General features: G+C 40.8%; 3 protein-coding genes across 3 annotated transcripts in view; 2 read left to right on the forward strand and 1 right to left on the reverse strand.

Moving 5' to 3' along the window:
• The window catches only part of lmx1al (LIM homeobox transcription factor 1, alpha-like), a 15218-nt gene extending 8533 nt beyond the window's left edge, over positions 1-6685 (forward strand). The window contains exons 4-9 of the mRNA XM_008291165.1: positions 4538-4770; positions 5441-5604; positions 5787-5864; positions 5954-6074; positions 6204-6359; positions 6528-6685. Of these exons, the coding sequence (XP_008289387.1) occupies positions 4538-4770; positions 5441-5604; positions 5787-5864; positions 5954-6074; positions 6204-6359; positions 6528-6685 (910 nt within the window). The remainder of the gene's footprint in view (positions 1-4537; positions 4771-5440; positions 5605-5786; positions 5865-5953; positions 6075-6203; positions 6360-6527) is intronic.
• A 1955-nt stretch (positions 6686-8640) lies between these two features.
• On the reverse strand, positions 8641-10047 carry chchd5 (coiled-coil-helix-coiled-coil-helix domain containing 5). The gene is made up of 4 exons (XM_008291167.1): positions 9937-10047; positions 9548-9688; positions 9300-9451; positions 8641-9009 (listed from the first exon to the last, which is right to left on the reverse strand). Coding segments are annotated over exons 1-4 (324 nt in total). The 5' UTR covers positions 9939-10047; the 3' UTR covers positions 8641-8980.
• A 151-nt stretch (positions 10048-10198) lies between these two features.
• Positions 10199-21085, forward strand: atp13a1 (ATPase 13A1). The gene is made up of 25 exons (XM_008291168.1): positions 10199-10861; positions 11701-11790; positions 12441-12704; positions 12891-13046; positions 13882-13951; positions 14049-14155; positions 14281-14410; positions 14698-14753; positions 14894-15020; positions 15164-15301; positions 15439-15559; positions 15714-15871; positions 16189-16364; positions 16447-16557; positions 16661-16786; positions 16865-16973; positions 17092-17285; positions 17847-17943; positions 18026-18210; positions 18459-18573; positions 18673-18869; positions 19021-19163; positions 20041-20152; positions 20244-20387; positions 20486-21085. Exons 1-25 carry the CDS (start codon positions 10352-10354, stop codon positions 20594-20596), a joined length of 3747 nt encoding a protein of 1248 aa, XP_008289390.1. The 5' UTR covers positions 10199-10351; the 3' UTR covers positions 20597-21085.
• Positions 21086-22134: the final 1049 nt, after the last annotated feature.

The following is a 22134-nucleotide window of genomic DNA, read 5'->3' on the forward strand; positions in this document are numbered from 1 at the left end:
TAGGTGTGTGTGTGTGTGTGAGCGTGTGTGTGTGTGTGTGTGTGTTTGGGGGGGGAAATATTGCCACTGTTTTTGCATAATGTGAGATGAGACCCCATCATCTTTCCTCCCCCACAACAATTTTATAACAGACAGCTAATAAATGTTTCATGGCAGAACAAGCTGCTCGCCTCAGCTTTATTAAATCTGAGATAATAAAAGCAGAGAGGGAGAGGAAAAAAGAGAGTGCGAATAGGGGGTCGCACCAGAGAGGGAGAGATAGGGAGATCGGCGTAGACTTTTCTCAAATCGACCGGCTGTATCTCCTGTTTCTGGGGCAACGGGTCCCGCTGTCCCCCGCCACCCCCTCCCCACTGCTTCCCGCTCCGCCAGAGACAGACAGGAAATGAGAAACGGGCAGACAGGATATTGCGTTCTGGTGGCCTGGGGATTAACTGTTTTATCTAAACTAACACACACCCACTCACTCATGCACACAAACACACATCTATATCCTGACACATAGCATTCATTCTTGGTACCATCAGGTGTAGATCACACACACCCAGAGACACATATCATGCAGTCCATGCACATCATGCAGGTTTTTTGTTGTTATTTTACACAGGTTAGGACTTGAATATTTCAGGCACCAGTGCTGCTCTCATGTTGAGCTGGTTATTACCATTAGTGTCAACAATTTACAGTGAGAGTCTTGACATGTAACTGTATGACTGTGAGACTGGCTGAGTGTTTCTGCAGAAATGCCACTAAAGATGCATACAGCTGGCCTACATGGTCATTAGCTACACACTCTTACATGCATTTTTGAATTTTGGAAAGTGCTCATTGAGCAAGAGGACTGTTTATGATGTTACTTTTTTTGATGCATGAACGGATATAGTCCACAAATGACAGCATCTGTCAGTGTTTTATTGATGTTTGTACTCAGGCACCTTATCTATGTTTACACTAACTGTGCATATTTGTGTTTATGTGTGCATGTGACAGTATATATGTCAGTGTGTGTGCATGTATGTATGTTCGCGCTCTCTCTCTCTCTCTCTCTCTCTCTATATATATATATATATATATATATATACATGTGTGTATTTCTCTGTGAGTGTGAGTGAGTGGTGGCAGGGTAGCAAGTATCGTGGGGAATGCTGGGAGATTTTAATAACACAGAAGCAGTGCAGGGAGATTTAATAAAAGGAGATGATGTGATTACTGAACCCTGGCTCTGAGCCATTTTGCTTCACAGAGCAATATCCGCCAAAACTGCACACACACACTTCCATACACACTCTCTCACGCACACACTCACACACACGCATACACACACACACAGACACACGTTTACACCCACATCTAAGAAATGGTTACTAAACAGAATACAACTTAAAAGTAAGATTAATGCATATCATTTGTTCTTTTTGCATCTATCACCTGATTCTATGGATGTACCTTCATTTTCAAGGAGCACCTATTTGTGTGCCACACATGACAGTCACATATATGTCAAAATCACAAGCTGTTACATCAGCACCTTTGCATATCACATGTTAAGAGGAAGAAATGTATCTTAAACTATGGGTCAAGTTTCAAAATGAATCGATCTTTGATGAGTCAAAAATATATCGAAGTTAGATTGTTCTGGGCTCACCTATATACAGCCTAATGCAAAAGGAAGAACTCTATAACCCTGAGTTCGTTTAACCAAACCCGTACCTGTATAAATATTCATCAGATATGAAAACAAGCACAACAACTGTAATTGCTCTGAGACACATACATATTTATGGAATGATTGTATTGCGGTCCAGACAATGTCATACTTGTCAGAGCTCACAGGCAAAACAATGCCATGTGACACAGCTTAGGGAGATGATGGAGATTCTGTTATTCTGTTTGTATGCCTAGGATCTACAATAAAGCAAAAAGGAAAGACCTGATTATACCAATACTTACAATACAGCACCTTTTGCTGCCTCTCTACATTTGATCTCATAATCAGTGAGCTTGTAATTAGATGTGCCCCCTAACCCCTCTGAAATCCATGGCGCTGAACACGAAGTTGCCTGCAGCCAATCTTATTGAGGTTTTTGTACAACACAAGCTCTCAAGGTTCATCATTCCCCTCAGCCTTCTGTCAGCTCTTTCATCTGTATTCTATATCATGAATATTATCACTTCATTAAAGGAAAACCCTCCAAATCCAAAGCAAAGTCTTTTTAAAACTATCTTTTCTCATAGATTTATGCACAGCTGGTCTTTAATATACCTCAGCTGTTTAAATTCTAATGCTAATTCTAATTCTAATTCTCTCTTTTTTCACTTTGAAAATTAAAAAGGACGACAGACAAACAAAACAATATTGTCAAAAATATAGCTGTATCACCCACAATAGATATTGGAAAACTGCACAGACACAGCAAATTGTGCAAAAATTAAATATATATGAATTCAAGGAAAGTTACATATGATGACGAAAACTCAAGCAATAGAGTTTCTTTGCCGTGTTTGACTAGAATGTGTAAATGTACCTCAGTTATATGGCTGCTCTTTATCCATGCATGTCCATAGTGATTTTTGGAAGCTGCTCCCTGGTCAGGACCATGTGTGAATGATACTTCTATTAGAGGGATTAGAGTGATCTACTTACAGACCCCCCTCTGTGGCAGTTGCCCCAAGTTGCCTTCATTTGCCACGTTGAGTAAATTCCTACCGTGCTGTGTACACCCCGATTAGGGAGTGTGGGACTTAACCACCAACATCATCAGTCTTATGTCAAGCAACCCTAGCGGTTCTGTTCTGTTGTATTTTGTTCACTGTGAAAGGAGGTATTTAAGATGCTGATGTGACTGTTCAGACAGAAAGCGAGGCTGCACAGAACAGGGTGACGATTGCTCTTCTTTTTGACATATATGTTAAATACTATATATTACGACTGGTATGTGGGTTCTGGCAGATATGTAGAGTGGAAGCATCCTTCTAAAATGCAATGTAATGCTTGTGTAGAAAGTAGGTTGAGCAACATTTAGTTAAACACGAGGCCCTGTCACAATAGATCTGTGCAGGGCTGCTCAGACTTGTGTTTGCTTTATGATGTTAAGTTAGCGACACTGTCATTTGGGGAATTTGGGGAGCGTTTGGCAGATGGATTCAGAAAGATTAGCTGTAGCAGCTGCGTTTGGGACAGAATCACAGATTAGGAGCTCTAATGTGCAGACCTGGCTCCTTCTTTACACTCCAGATTTGGGCAGCAACACCTTCCTATCACTCAGTCAGGGAGCGTCAACACTTCAGCCTTCATCCCTTCCTCCCCCCATCCCCTCGCCTCTCATCCTACCTCCCTTCTTAACCAGGTTTGTGTTTTGTTGTGGTGCTACTTCTTTATCTATGGACCTTTATACTTCTTTACACCTATGCACTGCCTATCTCGTAACACTTCCTGCTGAAAAGATGTACTGATGTTTCAGTGTATCTACAATATTTCCTGACTGCAGGTGTGTTGCACCGCCAGCATGATGATGGGTAATGGTACGGCGAGTTTGGTAACTTGCCAATACCAGACTAGGTATACTGATACTCTATGGGTGGGTGGGTGCAAATGTCTGTGTGCATGCCTGTGCGTGTGCATGTGTGCGTGTGTGTGAGAGAGAGTACCTATGTTTGTGTGTGTTTTAGTGTGCATAAGTGAGAGGAGAGAGATTAACCCCATGCTATCCCCAATCCCTGGTTATGAGTTTACAGCGTCTGTCTGGCCATCTCACTGTTTAAACAACAATCTAATTAATCCTGTCTTTATTAGTTTCAGTGAACTGGGGAGGCAGGCTGGGAGGGCGTGAGGGAGAACTGGGAATGCTGGCAGAAAATACTAAGGAGGGAGGGGGAGGAAACCAAGTGCAAGAGCAGGGATTTGAGAGGAATTTAATGGCAGAGACTTAGGCCCTGTGAATGGAAAGAGGGATGTGAAGAGATTGCGAGGCAGGAGAGAAATTGAAGGGTTGTAACACTGCACAGGAGGAGAGATGGAGGGACAAAAGGAGGAAAGCGGTCATAGGGAAAAGTAATGGACCTGAGTAAGACTGTTTTAAGCTTAATTCATAGAGTTAAATAAGTACTTTAAGATTGTGGGTGGTATATGGATAGACTGGAGTTTACCCCATCAAACACATTTCAACATTAAAGGATTTAAAAGGGAAAGACTCGCGACAGACACCTCTCCTATCATAAGCTAACTACTGCCACCTACTGTCAGAAGGGAGATGGGAAAATACAATATTGAAGTGAAGACTACTGTAACTCATCTTAGCAGATGTTCACCTTGTCGCTCTGTGAATTGGGTAATGCTTATACGACCTTTAATTAAGAGACGATGCTTATCTCTGGAATCATTTGAGCTGAGGGCAAATGTGTTGGGGCTCCTTGTTTGTGCTTCCATCTTTAATTACCTCACCTCTTACTCTGCACTGTTATCATGCCATGTTTTATAGCTTACAAAGGCATCCATAAACATAGAAGCCCATGTGTGTGTGTTTCTGTGCACCTCCAGGTTGTTTGTAAGGAAGTGCAGTGCCTGCCTGCAGGTCATTGGACGCTCTGAGCTGATAATGCGCGTGCTAGGCCAGGTGTACCACCTGGGCTGCTTCAGCTGCTGTGAGTGCGAACGCCGGCTGCAGAGAGGTGATGAGTTTGTGCTGAAAGAAGGCCAGCTGCTCTGCCGTATGGACTATGAAAAGGAAAGGGAAATGCTGGCTGCCATTAGTCCCACACCAACTGAATCAGGTAACGTGGGTTTGTCACAAAGAAGATTTGCTTGAATCACATATAATTCCATTCACATTTATTTGGGTTTTCCTTTTCAATTCTGCATTCTGTATATTTTTCAGCACAGCCAATCTCAGTCACTTTCCCCTAATTCAGATCACCAAGCAGCACTTTAAGTGAAAATGAGAGTATAAGGAAAGGAGGGTTTCAAGTTTCTCCTTAGATTAGTAAGTAAGAAAGCTTACAGTGCACGACAACTATTTCAGGCTACATTATTGATCGCTGAAGAACTGAATGACGAATAGAACATCTGTTGGCACCACAACATCATAATGGCAAAAGTCTTTAAATATATGTAGCTACAAAAATGCAGCAGCAATAATACATCAGTTTTTAAATGAGGTTTGATATGTCATCCTTCATTTTGAGATGATGTTATTTCTTTTAAGAAAGGTCTGATCGGTGAGCATAGTGTTTAAAGGCACTCGGCAGTTTTTACATTGCAATCTAGGAATTCTTTACAGTATGAAGAGTTGATCCTGAACCTCCAATGAGATGGAGCAACTTGGCACCAAACACCCTAGAAACTGTTTTATTTGTTCAGATGTTCACTACCTACCAAATTACAGACAGCTCACAGCCACAGGGGGCTGGTGTCATTACTTTGCCGTCTGCTTACCTTGCTCAGTGAAAAGTGAGGATGAGGACGGCGGAGGCGGCTCTGGCAGTGGGAAAGGTGGCGATGAAAGCAAGGAGCACAAGCGTTCAAAACGACCACGCACCATCTTGACCACACAGCAACGGCGAGCATTCAAGGCCTCCTTTGAAGTGTCAGCTAAGCCCTGCCGCAAGGTGGGTGGATCAGCTTGTCCTATCAGTGGAAATCTACGCACACACCCACAAAATACTCCCTGCCTTGCCTTCCAAACTTTATTGTTCTGGGGTCTGTCTCTCAGTCTGTATAGAAATAAATTAAGCAGTGTCTGACACACCAAGTTTGTATTTTAAATACAATGAAAATCTCTAACCTGTAGGTGAGAGAGACACTTGCTGCTGAGACTGGCCTGACAGTGCGTGTCGTGCAGGTGTGGTTTCAAAACCAGCGAGCCAAGGTTAGACTTTTTGTATTATCTGACGACATATTCTGTCCCATACACCAGCACATGGAGTGAAGTTAATACAGTGTGACTTTGTGCCTCAGATGAAAAAGATAGCTCGCCGACAGCAGCAGCAGCAGCAGCAACAGCAGGAGCAAGAGCAACTGGGGGGGACCAGGAGAGGACCGAGCAGAGGGGGCCGCCAAAGCAATGATGACAGTGAGGGTAAGACCTTTACAGTGCCAGTGCAGAGAAAGAAAGAAAGAAAGAAAGAAAGATGCAACAAATAAAACAAAAAAAGAAAAAAAAATACTATAAACTGGTATGGTTAGAGGGACTTTCATCTTTACACAGATGGATCTAGTACCCATGGCATGGATGGGATGCTGGGATATCCGTCTCTGCCACGTCAGCAGCTACTCGCTCTGGACCCCAACATCTATGGTGGAGAGCCCTTTCGACATGGGCTCACACCGCCTCAGCTGAACAGCGAGCAGCTCCACTCCTATGGTAAGGCACAAGGTCAAAGCAGCAAGTTCAAAAGAAACCATATCCCTTTAAAAATAAAAATTTTGTCATTTTCTCCCCACCCTCATTACAGTGTAATTTTCATTTCCTTTAATACTATTGGTGCTATTCCACTTCACCCGTCTACTCTCTCATTGTTTTTCACTGCAGACTCAGAGACAGTGTTTCATGACCTGGACAGTGATGGAAGCCTCAGTCACCTTGGCGACTGTCTCTTAGCAACAGGGGAGGGTGGTCTCTTGGCAGGACGAGTGGGAAACCCCATTGACCGTCTCTATTCCATGCAGAACTCCTACTTCACCTCCTGACCCCTATAGACTGTTACCCTTTCCCCTCCTGTTTCACCTTTCACCTCAGAGATGCAGCTAATGGAGTCTGTCCATCAACATGCCTGTGGGACCATTCTCCATGAAACAGCCAAACACACTTCTGAGCTTTTATCATGGGCTAACATCAAAACAAGTCAGACATTGTCATAATAGCACTTTGCAGCAGATTAGCATAATGTTCCCACATATTTCCTATATAAGAATCACATGCTGGAAATACAGACACTGTAAATGTCCAAGATAAAGGATCTCAGTCTCTCCTACTGTACTAATTTAATGTTCAATGAAACATGTTTCATGGCACTTTCCAACAAAAAAACAAAAGCAAACAAAAAACAAATGAACACACTTATCATACCTATCAATATGTATATCATGAATTACAGACAATAATTGGTTGTTGCAAGTGAATCCATCAATCAATTTAAATGTATTGAGGAGTCATAACAGGTCTTACGCGCAACTGAGGGTCTAAAAAAAAATAGTATATTGCAGAACTTTCTTTTTTGTTTATCCTGGACTAGTGATTAATTATTGTGCGTGAAGGACTGCAGCATATACAATACTGTATATGGATTGGAGTACAATTTTGCTCTCAGGTTAGTGTGTCAGGTTTATGTTCATATAGCCTGAGCCACACCTCAGGATATTGTGCTGAATAGGATGACAATTTAACATGCCCAGTGACTTTAAGAGTGTAGATTGAAAAAGTGAAGAATATCTGTGTAAAATGATAACTTAAAACAACATTTTTCTTTGTTTTTGATGATGCATGAAAGGTATAATATGGACCAAAAAAATATTTTGTTTTTTAAACATTTAAATTAAAGGTATCATGACAGGGTCATCTGAGGAGCCTTATGCGGAAACAGGGTTGTGTAAGTGATTACTGCTTTCCTTTCTCTTTTATAATATAGTCATCAAGAAACAGACAGTAAACAACAACCAATACATCTCTGATACCCCAAATTTAGGACACTGGGTACATAATGATGTACTCCAAATGTAAATGTGAGTATGACTGTGTTACAATTAATTGTTGTAGTCACTTTCTGTAATAATTTCCTTCTCAAACATCACATATTAGATGCTGTTAGGTAGATATTTTGTACCCTCTTCTGTGATAATCAGAAAATATTTAAACTATAGCATGATATCTATGTGCCATAAAGTAGGTCTAAAGAAATAGCCTCCAAATTTAAGTTGGATAGCAAGTGTTGCTGAAAGCGTCAGGGTTAGACTCACAATGTGGTGCATAACAAAATAGGATTAGGGTGATACTCGTTTGATTTAGATGCCAATGATCGGCTGCAACCTGTGACATTATTTCATGACATTATGTTTGACTCTGATAACTGACTCATGGTGTTTTTATAGTGATATTATTGTGCAAGTAACTTATTTGTGTGGTATTAGATGAGTTCCTATCTTACTTTTTTGTTAAGTGACTGCCAGGTGATGTGCTTTGAATGTAATGTTGCCGTATCTTCAATACAATCTGCGGTTTCATCTTTGAAGTACACATCCCTTATTTGTCCTAAATACAATAAATGATGATACACTGATCACTTGCTCATCTGGTATAAACCAAACACGCACTTTCAAAGAAGGGAATCGGTTTCTCCTCATTTACTCCCCACAAAGCTTTAATAATTGAACCAGAAAATGTCGGTTCTGCTTAGTGGTCACAGGGTTCATAACTCAACATCCTCCCTCTGTCTCCCTCAGTAGTCCTGCTGATTAGAGGTGGAAAGCCTCCTCCTTCTCCTTTCTTCCCAGAGTCCCTCCCTTTCTCAGTCACTGAGTAGTCAGGAGAGTTTGTGTGGGAGCAAATACATTCCAGTTTAATATCTGACTATGACTCAGACCTGGAGAGGGCAAGGGTGGGAGGGACAGACACAGGCAACAGAAAACAACATGGGATGACTACACCAGATGATTAATAGAAGCCTACTGCCAATTTTTAATGAAATAAAAAACAGTACAAACCAAGACTTTCTTACATACTGACAAGTATAAATGTGACTTTCCGCACACGTACACCAAGAGCAAAATACTGATACAGTAATTAAATATTCTACATGAACCATCTAGCTCACAGTGATGTAGGATCAATGTGTTATGTCTTATTTTTCAAGAAAAATAGTCACATTATTTGAAAAAAAAACAGATATTTTAGCAGTGACAGTACATCAGTATCATGGCTGGGGTACAAATGAAACCAGCCCACCTGGGATGCTTTGAAGACAAGCGCAATCTGCCGATGGAAGATTGCTATGATGACTGAGGTAACAGTTTTGTACCTGGGAAAAGAAAAGGAACGCATTAGTATGATCACATAGAAAGAAATATCTCTCAAAGGTGGTGCAAAAGTGGATGTATTTTGCAGACACTGGTCTTTTTTTTGTATCAGACATTCTCATTATATGAACAGTGCAAGACAGAAAAAGCAAACACTGGTGTGACACAAGAAACTACTACTTCTTAAAGAGACTAATGAAGAAGCATAATAATCCGTACACTCACATCTCTTGTGTTTTAATGTTTATATGTGACATTGAATTGTGTATGGACAATTCCAGCCAGGACTTACCCACTTCACTGAGGTCCACTGTCTCTGCACAGGCCAGAAAGCGAGCCACATGTGGTGAGCAAGAGGTAGCCGTGCCCTGGTTTTCTCTCAGGCAGCGCTCAAACTCCACAAACTCCTTCGAACAGTCCTGTCTGATCTTCTGGATCACTGGGCTTAACACATTTAGATACAGAAATGCTGTGAAAATGGAAGTGTAAGGATGCCAGAAACATATGAGTGGGAAGAAGTGAACAAATACGTAGCCTTACTGTGATGATGTACATTGTGCAACCTTCATCTTCAGTTCATGGCAGTTTTGCTGCCATGTTGATGGGTTGGAGGTCACACATGATCCATAAGCCTCCATTTCTTTATGACAGTACTTTGCTGTGATATCTAAAGCAGCCTGCCTAGAAAATGACAGATAAATCAGTAAAGGGTGCAATGAGCCAGAGTTCATCAACCTAATAAATGTATTGAAACATGCATAAGCAGTACAGTAAACAAAACATAAACTGAGTAATAGGAAGTTTGGTGAAAGATGTGCAGCCTAATTTACAAAGTAGAAATGTATCAATTTAAAGCTTGTATCATCTCTGTCTAGACTACAGAATGTTGTAAATGTTTAACTGATATTACCCATACTTAAAATTCTTACATTTTCCTCTTTTGAGCTGTTTCAAGCGAAGAATCTGATCAACCAAGGTTACACGACCAGCGTTTCTACATGTGGAGCCATGTACATACGGTAACAACAACCCTTACCTTCTAATTGGATGGAAATACAACGTCGTGAAACTGTTCTGTGACAAGATTGGTTCAGGTGTGTGTCAGTCAAGTATTTTGGTCACGCCCCTATGATGACGATCGATTCATTAAAGGGGTAGCTGCTTGAAAACATAATTGAAGCATCAAACGAAAATTTTAGACGATATTTTGTCTTGTTGACAGTGTATTTAAAGCGTATTCTAAACAACACATTTTATCCGTGTGGAAGACAATAAAAATTAGATTTTTTTCGGTTCAGTCATGCTGCGCGAGGTAGAACATTACGTGTCTTTGCGTGTTTACGTATGCGGAAGCAGCGATTGGAGAACGAGCTATTCAGTAAACGGACTCTGAAGGCAAGACCGCGCACTGTTCCCTGTGTTGAATCGCATTTTCACCGGCTACAGCACGACGGGGTGCTGGTGGATGATAGAGGGGGCCAGAAGGGTGAGCAAAGTACAATGAACGACGCCAAGAAAGACGGGAGTATGGCTGCAGACGGAATCCGGGGACCGGGTGAGCTGCAAATGGCCCCCTCTGTGAACCACAACCAGCATGACAGCGGCACCGGCGACGAGCTGGTGAGCTCGGTGACGCTGTACAGGCGAAGACCCCGACTGCTACATGGCACTGTCCTCCCGTTTCTGGCTGTTTTCTACCCAGGCTGGCTGTACGTGTGGTTAGGAGTGTACGGTGCCTCCGAGTATCCGGAGGCAGGCCTCCTGGCGTTAGCCGCTATCGGGATCGCGCACGTCCTCACAGCACTCTCTGGTTATTGGTCCGTGCACGCGCACTGTTGGCTCACTTGTTCCAAGGTAAACATCTAACAATAATACTGCGATAGTATGCTGACATCCTTAGAAACCACATTTTCCCACCTCCCTTTAATAGAGAGGTCAAAGTTCAGGTGCAAGTAGGGAATCAGTGTCTTACCAAAGCACCATAGCAGGGTAGGTGTTTGACCTGAACCCTTTACAACTATTTTAGGGACAGCCACTGTGTTCACAGCACTGATTTTAAACTATCCAATGAGCAAAATTTCACGACAAAATGAAATCCGAACTCTAAGACTTGTTGATGTGATATTCAAAGAAACTGTATTTCCAAACACTACTCCAGACACAGGAAGATCGCCATGGGAAACAGGTGTAACAACCTGTGTAATTGTATTTTTACTATTATATTGTCTTCAAGCAAATTTTGCTGCAGGATGATGTTACCCAAATTGTGTCTTTGAAGTCTAACAATCACCTCTAATGTGTCTTGTAGGTAGCAAAGGCTTTATACTGCCAGTTTAACAGAAAAAATGTGTTTCATTATGTGGTAGTAAAAAGGATACAGCAGTATCCTGAAAGTAATGGTTTATAAATTGTCATTTTGCTCAGAATCTGTATGCGCTTTCTCAAGAAGTAGTTGTAAAAGAAAATCTTGCACCTGCAAAATCAGTATAATAGATTTACATTTGTAATGTAATATGGCACCATTTTTTCAATTAAATAAATTACTAATGTGCCTGAAATTCATATTGATCAAGTGGCTATATGTCACTCCATGTCTCATTGGAGACAGACAAGTTCAGAGGCCCACAGCTGTACCAAAAATAACTGACCTGGCAAAGTGTGTGAGCTTGTCACCTGTTCATTTGTATACACAGGAACCAGACCCAAACAAGGCGACGTTGGCAAAGATCATACCCACCCCCAACAATGGCTCTGCTGAGCTTGTGGCACTACAGAGGGACCAGGTTAGTTCACATATTTACTCAGTTGTTAGAAGTCCACACTAGCTTCATCATTCCTGTCTATATATTGTTTCAATGCAGGCTGTCATTGTTTTTTATTTTCATTTGTGGTTAGACTTGTATTAAGTTATCTGTTATATTCAACACGTATTTAAACTATAGCATGATATTTATGTGTCGTAAAGTAGATCTAGAGCAATAACCTCCAAATTTAGGTTGGACAACAAGTGTTGCTGAAAGCATCAAGGTCAGACTCACAATGTTGTGCAGAATAAAATAGGATTAGGGTGATACGCATTTTATTTAGATGACAATGATCAGCTGCAGCCTGTGACATTATTTCTTGAATTATTACTCAAAATGACTTCTGATATCTAATATCCAATTGCATCCTATGACCTTAATGTATTCCTCCATTATTTGTCATGAATGCTATATGTATATATATATGCCATCTCATAAGTAAAAGTGGTAAGGGTAATTCTGGTTTGAGCTTTACCAGTGCTTGTATTCAATGCAGGTTGTAGCACTAAAACAATGAGCAAAAATGTGATGTGTCATAAAAATATTAAGTGATTTGTTTGTTGTTTTTTTTTCCCTTTCTTGAGTACTACAATTTAAAAAATCTTTCTGTTTCTTTTTCTGACTAACAGGATGAGAATGGAGAGAGGATTCTTTCTTTTGAGTTTCAAAAGATCCGCTACATCTTTGACTACAAAGAGAAGAAACGCTTCCTTCCAATAGCATTTCCAATTTGCAACCCATTGGGTTACTTTCAATCCTGGCGTGGCTACCAGGAGGAGACTGAGCTCAGAGCTGCAGAAAAGCGGTATGGCACCAATCGCGCTGAGATGGTGGTGCCAGATTTTCTGGAGCTCTTCAAAGAGAGGGCCACAGCTCCTTTTTTTGTTTTCCAGGTATATCTGTGTGTGTATGTGTCGGCAAATGTTTGTAATTTCACTGTTTTTATAGCGAAAATTGTAAAATATATTTATTGTGTCTCTATCCATGTGAAGTTATTTGAGATGACTTGTTGTTGTAAATATGCGCTATACAAATAAAATTGAATTGAATTGAATTATTTACCCTCTGCCATCCATCAGGTGTTCTGTGTGGGCCTGTGGTGTCTGGATGAGTACTGGTACTACAGTGTTTTCACACTCTTCATGCTCGTGGCATTTGAGGCATCCTTGGTCCAGCAGCAGATGAGGAATATGTCTGAGATCCGACGTATGGGAAACAAGCCGTACATGATCCAGGTAGGCTTGATCAAATTTAAAATGTAGTCTTATTATATTTTAAAGTTCTGAAGAAACATTTAGTCTGTTATCTCAAAATTCAATATCTGAAGTATACATTTATGAGCTAAAACATTATGATCATGATTCACAATGATTTTCTTCTAATAACATGTCAAGGTATAGGATATGAGATATACTTGAGATATACTCGTATACTAGACGTTAAGTGACCAGTCACTTCTTGTAGTCAGTATGTTGGATACTTAATAAATAGGCAGTTGTGAAGACCTCAGTGATTTTGAACAAGACCAAGCTGTTATGGGCAGACAGCTGCATTGAAAGCTTGTGTGGTACCCCCAACTGGTGACAAGGTGTTGAGGTGATGTGCTGTAACTAATATTATATGCCCTGACTTTAAGTTGCATGTCCTTTGAGTAAAGGATCTGCTACCAACATCTTGGCACAGGGTATTACAGGGCACCTTCAGAGCTTGTACAGTCCTTGCTGCAGGATTTTAGAGGTGTCACGGTGGCACTCAAAGGACCAACAAAGTATTTGACAAGCATGGTTATGTTTTACTACCGAGGCTGTTGCGACTCAGGTGACAAAGTTGCTTGTCCACTAATCACAAGTTTGTCCTTAAACCCAAAGTTGCTTCAGATGGCAAGCAAACACCTTACATGACAGCTCTGCCGGCAATAGTGTTTGTGTGAATGGGAAACATTGTAAAGCAATCTAAGTATGACTAAGGTAGAAAGGCGCTATATAAGTGCAGACTATTTACTGTTCTGGCTTATAAGCGTATTCCTTGCATTTAAAGCATCCCAAGTTAATTATATGTATTTTGTAACAGGTGTATCGCAACAGGAAGTGGAGACCTATTTCTAGTGATGAACTTGTCCCTGGGGACATTGTCTCAGTAGGCAAGTGTCTTGTTCTTCGTTTCATGATTTCTCAGCCCAAGCATCAGCTTGACCCTGTTTGGGTGTTTTAAAAAAATATGTATTCTCTACTTCATAGGACGTTCACCCCAGGACAACTTGGTACCGTGTGATGTTCTGCTACTCAGGGGCCGGTGCATTGTTGATGAAGCCATGCTGACTGGAGAGTCTGTACCGCAGATGAAGGTTTGAAACGAAGATAATAGAGTGTACAAATGGCAACACTGTGTAGTATAAGCCTCTTTTTTTTCTTAATTGCATTGGCTTATTGTAAGGTCTCATACTAAATGCTGATAATGTGGGGTGTGTAGGAGCCAGTGGAGGATTTGGACCCAGAGCGAATCCTGGATCTTCAATTGGACTCTCGTCTCCACGTCATCTCTGGTGGAACAAAAGTGGTCCAGCATAGCCCCCCTTTAAAGGCCAGTGCTGGGCTCAAGCGTAAGTACTAATTCTTCTTTTCATTTATCTGGTAAAAAAGAAAAAAAAATGTACTGGCTGAAGAATCAGTACAATTAATAGTGCATCCACCTCCTTTTTTTTCAAAGTAAGGTGCATGCTTTCTTGTGTGTTTTATTCTTTATTCTTATTCATCTTTTTAATATTGTTTCACTGTGGAACAAGTGCACAAAGCATTTCACTGCGCATTATACCATGTATAACTGTGTTTGTGACCAATAAAGGCCTTGAATCCTTGAATGCTCTTAAACCTTTTTCTTTATGTGCAGCTGTAGACAATGGCTGTGTGGCCTATGTACTGCGAACAGGATTCTATACCTCTCAGGTGAGGAATTTCCTAAATATCGTCTCGCTATCTACATGGCTGTGTGTCTTTTTTTGCTCCCATGCATTTTATTTCAAGTTTGTTTGTGATAGATTTGTTGAGGATGAGTTGAAAGTGTACTGAATGTGTGTCGCCTCCAGGGTAAACTGTTACGGACCATTCTCTTTGGTGTGAAGAGAGTGACGGCAAACAACTTGGAGACTTTCATCTTCATCCTCTTCCTCCTTGTGTTCGCTATTGCTGCAGCTGTTTATGTGTGGGTAGAAGGTGAGTTGCACACAATTAACTCACTAAGATGTAATTCTTGTTTAACTCAGACATTATTGTAGTCCAGGTCATAGCTAATAAGTGTAACTCACGGAATAAGGTATATCTAAAAGGTGGATTTGTGCTTTTTATTACTCCCTCAGGGACCAAAGATGCCAGCAGGAACCGCTACAAGCTGTTTCTGGAGTGCACACTTATCCTCACCTCAGTGGTTCCACCAGAACTTCCCATAGAGCTTTCTCTAGCAGTTAACACATCTCTTATTGCTCTGGCAAAACTTTGTAAGTCTGTGTGTGTTTCTGCGTGCCTGTCTGTGAAATATATATGAAGAGACGTCCACAAAGCAGCTTATAATACAAAGCTTGTAACAGCAGTGTTTCATTTGAGTCTTCCTTTGTGCCTGAACCCTCCTGCTCAGATGTATTCTGCACAGAGCCCTTCAGGATACCATTTGCAGGGAAAGTGGAAGTTTGCTGTTTTGACAAAACGGGAACACTGACCAGTGACAGTCTCGTGGTCCGGGGAGTAGCAGGCCTCAGGTAAATCCTGCCCACCGTTATTCATCTTCTATTGTACACAGCATAAATTATAAAGCACAAACACATAGGACACTATACTATGCTTAAGTTTAGATAATATTTAAATGTGTTTAATTATGTGGAGTGTATAGACTGATGTTTTTGTTTATGACAGAGAGGGAAAGGAGGTAATGCCTGTATCTGAGATCCCAGTTGAGACACATCGGGTGGTGGCCACCTGTCACTCACTGGTCACTCTGGATGATGGACAGCTGGTTGGAGATCCACTAGAGAAGGCCATGCTGACTGCTGCTGACTGGACTCTTACTAAAGGTACGGGGAAATGACCTCTACTAAATGCACAATGCAGGGCAGTGGCCCATCTGTGGGGAAACACGTATATGCTCATGTTTGTGTTGGGCTAACTAATCATGTTTTCCTCTCAAATTTACAGGTGTTTCTAACATGCAGGACAATATTTCAGGTTCCATCAAAACTGTTGTGTTGAGCTTTGTGTTGTAATTTGGCCAGTGCATCTTTAAGCATTGCTGTTCTTCACTTTAATTGTAAATGTTTGTATTTGGCCACTTGTGTTATTAACAACACAGTACTTAAGTGTTTGCCTTACTGAGTCTTGTCTCTTTGACCAGATGAAAAGGTGTTCCCACGAGGCATCAAAACCCCTGGACTGAAGATCCACCAGCGTTTCCATTTTGCCAGTGCTCTGAAGAGGATGTCAGTCCTGGCCTCCTATGAAAAGCTGGGCTCCACTGAACTCTGCTACATCTCCACTGTCAAGGGTGCTCCAGAGACACTCAGGAGAATGGTACATGCTCACACAATCCCTAAAACACACTCTTGTTATTTCTGCCTTATTTGAATACATCTTAACGTGGTTGTGACTGTAGTTTGCAGAATGTCCAGCAAGTTATGACGAAGTCCACAAGGAAATGTCACGGGAAGGGGCAAGAGTGCTGGCCTTGGGCTACAAAGAGATGGGACACTTGAGTCATCAGCAGGTTCTTATTTCATTTTCCTCAAAACAGGCACAGATTGTCTGAATACTCTTGTATTAGAAAAGATTTGCTAGAAACTGAGCTGAATCTTTTTTGGGATGCATAGGTCCGGGAGATGAGTCGCGATGCTCTGGAGTGTGACCTGCATTTCGCTGGGTTCATGGTTGTGTCTTGTCCCCTCAAGAGTGACAGCAAAGCTGTTATCAGAGAGATCCAAGAAGCATCCCATCATGTAAATAAGCAAAATTGTACACAAAATACTTTTCCTGCTTGGTTTTAAGATGGTAATTATTTCTACCTCTGCTTTCAGGTGGTGATGATCACAGGTGACAACCCTTTAACGGCGTGCCATGTAGCAAGAGAGCTCCACTTCATCCAGAAAGAACACACACTTATATTGCAGCTAAGCCCTGATCGGGGTAAGACAAATGACACTTTACAGAATTACATGTATTGCTAAAGTAATGCAGTAGGTGTTTTTAACCAAGAAAATAGAAAAAGCACAGTATCATTTAACAGTGTTATTTTGCTTTCCAGGTGAGTGGCAATGGGAATCCATTGATGGCAGTGTGTGTGTACCACTGCCCCCACCTTCAGTTTCCTCATTTGTGGGTCAGTTTGACTTGTGTGTAACAGGAGAAGGGCTGGCCAGATTGAGCTGTGACCCCCGGCTACTCCACACCCTGTTGCCACATATACGAGTGTTTGCTCGTGTTAGTCCAAAACAGAAGGTAGATCCTAATGCAACAGCTGTATGTACCTTAAAATGTATGTGTTATGTACGATTAAAGGATGTGCCCACTCTAAAACACTTTTAAAAAATCAACTATTACAACAGGCCTTTACTCTTAGGTCCCATTTAGTGTGCCATGATTTGTTTTTCCCCACTACCATGGGTACCTGTGAAACATCTGCAACACGAAATTATGTTGAGGTTGATAAATACACAGCTACGATGGAGTTAGATCACACACAAAGTTTAGTCATCCCAAATGGGAGATGAGATTTTTGTGAAAGAATAAAAGCTTACTAACTGACCAATAATACAGTGAGCTCGACCACAGGACAAGGCAGAGCACAGACAGATGGTAGTCACAGTAGTCTATGATTACAATGCTTTATAAATGGAGGACACCACTCTTTTTGTTTGACAGGTAATTGGAACAAACTTGGGTAGATATCTCAGGGAGTTGTTGTAATGCAGTTTGGAAAAATAGGCAATCTGTATAATGTAGAATGACAGATGGCTAGTACTGCATCTAACAATGGTTTATTTGTGTATTGGGTTTTAGGAGTTTGTGATCACTAGTCTAAAGGGGATGGGTTATGTAACACTGATGTGCGGTGATGGTACAAATGATGTGGGAGCCCTCAAACACGCCCACATAGGTAAGACTTATCAACCGCCAAGACAGAGTACCAATGTATGACCCCAAGAGTTTGCAATGATTCTAGTTTTGTTTTTCCTCAGGTGTTGCTCTGTTAGCCAATGCCCCTGAGCGCATGCCTGAAAAAAAGAAACGGAACAAAGAAAAGGAGGCATCAACGTCAGAATCCAGACCTTTGCCACCAGTCAGTTCAGGAGCCAAACCGAGCTCCAGGGCAGCCAGACAGCGAGTGATGGCCCAGAGAGAAGAGCAGCTCGCAGCACAAAAGGTACGTGTCTTCATGATTTGTGAAGTGCCTTCTTTTTGAAACTTATTTCTATAGTCTGACTGTAGCATGCTACACTGTCATCTCATTTAACGCTCCTCTCCAGATGCCAACATTATCAGACCATCTATTCATAGTAAAAAAAAAAAAAAAAAAAAAAGAAATTAGTTTGACTTTTATTTAAATAGTAAGAGTTGTATTTATAAGATTTGTAGTGCACTGGTCTAAATGTCAGGATTTTTCCATAACAGGAGAGGATAAGTCAAGTCTTACGGGAACTTGAAGAGGATCAGGTACAAGTAGTAAAACTGGGTGATGCCTCCATCGCTGCCCCCTTCACCTCCAAACTGTCCTCCATACAGTGCAGTGAGTAACACATGTTTCAACTCTTGGCAAAGTTTCAAAAGATCGAAACATAAGTCACCTTCACATGTCTGAAATTTGTCTACTCATTTTTATTTCCAGTCTGCCACGTAATAAAGCAAGGTCGTTGTACTCTGGTGACAACACTTCAAATGTTCAAGATCCTTGCTCTCAATGCCCTAGTGCTGGCCTACAGTCAGTCTGTACTCTACCTCGAGGGAGTGAAGTTCAGCGATTTCCAGGCAACCCTGCAGGGCCTGCTATTGGCTGGATGCTTCCTCTTCATTTCTAGATCAAAGGTTAGAATTTATGTAAAGAAATACAAATTTAAAATGTATCTGATTGTTATCAAACATACATTTTAATGAATGTTTTTTTTCCCACAATGACACATAAGATTTGTGTCTGATAGTAACCGAATGAAGAACCTTTTCTCCCTCATTTACGCAGCCACTGAAAACATTGTCTCGAGAGCGGCCGTTACCAAACATCTTCAATCTTTACACTGTGCTGACTGTGCTGCTGCAATTTGCTGTTCACTTCTGTAGTCTGGTGTACCTTTACAAAGAGGCACAAACCAGAAGTCCGCCCAGGTAAATCAGCGTAAGACAGAATGGGAAAGAATGAGACAAAACACAAACATTTTTCTTTTAAAGTAAGTTATTTGCATTAGTGGTATTGGTGTGACTTTTTATTCTGACATGGATGACAACCAGTTGTACATTCTGACAAGGCCCACAGACCCCAGCACATTAGGCTCATAAATGGACTACCTAAATGATGAAAATGTTTTTGCAGATAAATTCAGATCCAACTGAATTCTTTCCAATCAATGACTTGAAAAACAATGTAAAATCTATTTCCAAAAAATCTGAGAGTACAATTTTGAAACGAAGCAAGATTCCTAAGTTGGTAACAGATGTTTTTACCAACAGCAGGTTGTCCAAAATGCTATAACTAAGCTTTTGAGTAAAACCAGTAAAGTCAATCAAATTATTCTGATTACTCCAATTTAAGCTATAACATTGTATTCATCACTTTTTAAGCACTTTTTGCACAGGTCCCCAGCTACGTTAAAGAGCATCACTGTTTTAATGAGCCATCACATAACTTGAAAATCTGGTTGTTCCGGTGCTAGCCTAAAGACCAGCATGCGTGGGCTGTAAGGGTGAAAAGACTATGGAACAACCTGCCTTAGGATGGCAGGGTTCCTGAGTGTCCTGCTTCTTTTAAATGTCTTCCTAATCCCCTATTTTTCAGCTCAGATACACTGGTTTTAGCCAATGTTTCTGACCTGATTTATTTTATTTCATATATCTTATAGTGTTCGAGGGATGTCTCATTGTTCAGTCATGTAAACTTTGTAATCATGTGACTTTGGAAAGTGCTACACAGATAGATGTTATTATTATTATTTAGAACAATTAATGAATACAACATAACATTTTGCTTGTCTGTTCTCTCTTGCAGAGTGGAGCAGTTTGTAGATCTGTATAAAGAGTTTGAACCCAGTCTAATTAACAGCACCGTGTACATAATGTCAATGGCCATGCAGATGGCCACTTTTGCCATTAACTACAAGGTACTTATCTATAATACTATTGGTAATTGTCATCTCTGCCTTGTTTACAGTATATATAAAAGACCGAAGCATGTATTTTTTTGCTTCCCAGGGTCACCCCTTCATGGAGTCTCTTAGCGAGAATCGACCACTACTATGGAGCATCGCTCTGTCAGGTTTAGCAATTGTGGGACTTCTTACTGGTTCTTCACCAGAATTCAACGAACAGTTTGCTCTTGTAGATATTCCAACTGAGGTGAGCTGGTGTAATTTAACATGTGTTGTCATATTTGATTACCTTTGTAATAATGATGTTTCCAAGAGGTAACCTGCTTTCTCTTTACTGTCTTGCAGTTCAAATTAATCATTGCCCAGGTTCTGGTAGTGGACTTTGTCGCCGCTCTGCTGGTGGACCGTGTCTTGCAGTTCCTGTTGGGCAAAGGAACTCTCAGGCTGCCTTCTTGAACTTAGTGCCAACAGCAACCGCTGCCCTTACCAACCAAACTGTAAAGGGAGAGAAGACTTTGAAGGGAGAAGAGAATTGAAGCTTTTGTGACATACACAAGACAGCTGAGACTGTCATGGCGTGCAGTACTGTACACCCGGTGTATCTCTTCCTTCTGCTCTGCCCCTCCTTAACCATCTGTGTTCTGTATTTTCATCAACTCTGTGTTTCAATTCTCTTTCTGTTTTTTTCATAACTCCTCATTTTTTTTCTACATTTCTCTCTGTCTTTATCTGTCCCTCCCCACTGCTACAGAAGGCCATGAAGACAGCAGTATTGAGTGGAGTGTGAGACTGTGCCAGCCAGAGTGAAACATACAGGCACAAAAAGGGGCATTCTCCAAGAGAATTGCAAAAGTGTTTTGGATTTTTTTTTTTTTTGATTCCCCTTGATTTTGTAAAAAAGTGACAAACATCTTTAACAGACTTATAAAGACTTAAACATAAAAATTCTGAAGCCTTCTGCCAAGTGTTTTGTCAAATACAAGTACCGATGGGCATGATGAGCATGTCCAGCTGGTCATGAATTATCCTGTTCCCTGGAATAGGTAAGTAAAGAAACAGTCAGGGTGTGAGAATGCAGTGTAGCTGTACAAAGAAATACATTCATTTATTGAAAGCTTTTATCTCATGGGACACGTGGCACTGACCAACACAAATGTGCCATTTCATTAAGCATCAGCTGATCAAAAATGACTGGGAGCTTGCAAGCATTGTGATTATTAGCCAGCTGATGGTAACATGGTGTTTTTAGAAGATCAGCCATAGATGGTGGCTTTTTATTTTTGATATGAACTTGCATAACCTTTTTTGATTGATGGATAAAGTAGAACATGTTAAACTCACTACCTCTCTCAAAAGAAAATCCAGATAGAAATGCCATTGCTTCATGAATCAAGTACTGTAACCAAGCACTAAAAAACTGAAGGTGTTTATTGGACATGAAATCCAATGTACGTAATTCCGACGCCTGTCAGTAAAACTACAACCAGATTATATACAGACATTTATTCAAGAATATCCAGTGTAAAGGCATCATGTCAAAGTAGTTTTCTAAGAAACTGACTGTAGCCTGCCAACTGTTATACATACATTTAAGTTTTTAAAAAAAATGTTGCATGGCAATTGACTTATGGTCCAGGTTATATGTTGATTATTATATTACGATCTCTAAAGTCCTGTATTTGGGTTTCAGAAACAACTTTAAGAATTTACTTTGTAATCAGGCCATCTCTGCCAATTTTTTTTTTTTTATCATGAATCATCCCATTGCCAATGCCTTGTTTATAATTTTTTTTGTTTGTTTGTTTGTTTTTTTAAATGCGTGGGTGGGGTTAGGAATGTGTTTGAGCTTGTTTAAATATAGTCAATTGGGCTATTTTTTATTTTAAAGAAAACAGAAAACCACTGACCTAGTTTTCCCCTTTTCCTGTTACATTTTAGTTTTATGGGTTTTTTTACACTTCTTTTGTCGCTACATGTTGCTCACAATTTCTTAT

The sequence above is a fragment of the Stegastes partitus genome, unplaced genomic scaffold (assembly GCF_000690725.1).
Source record: "Stegastes partitus isolate 25-593 unplaced genomic scaffold, Stegastes_partitus-1.0.2 Scaffold721, whole genome shotgun sequence".
NCBI lineage: Eukaryota > Metazoa > Chordata > Actinopteri > Pomacentridae > Stegastes > Stegastes partitus.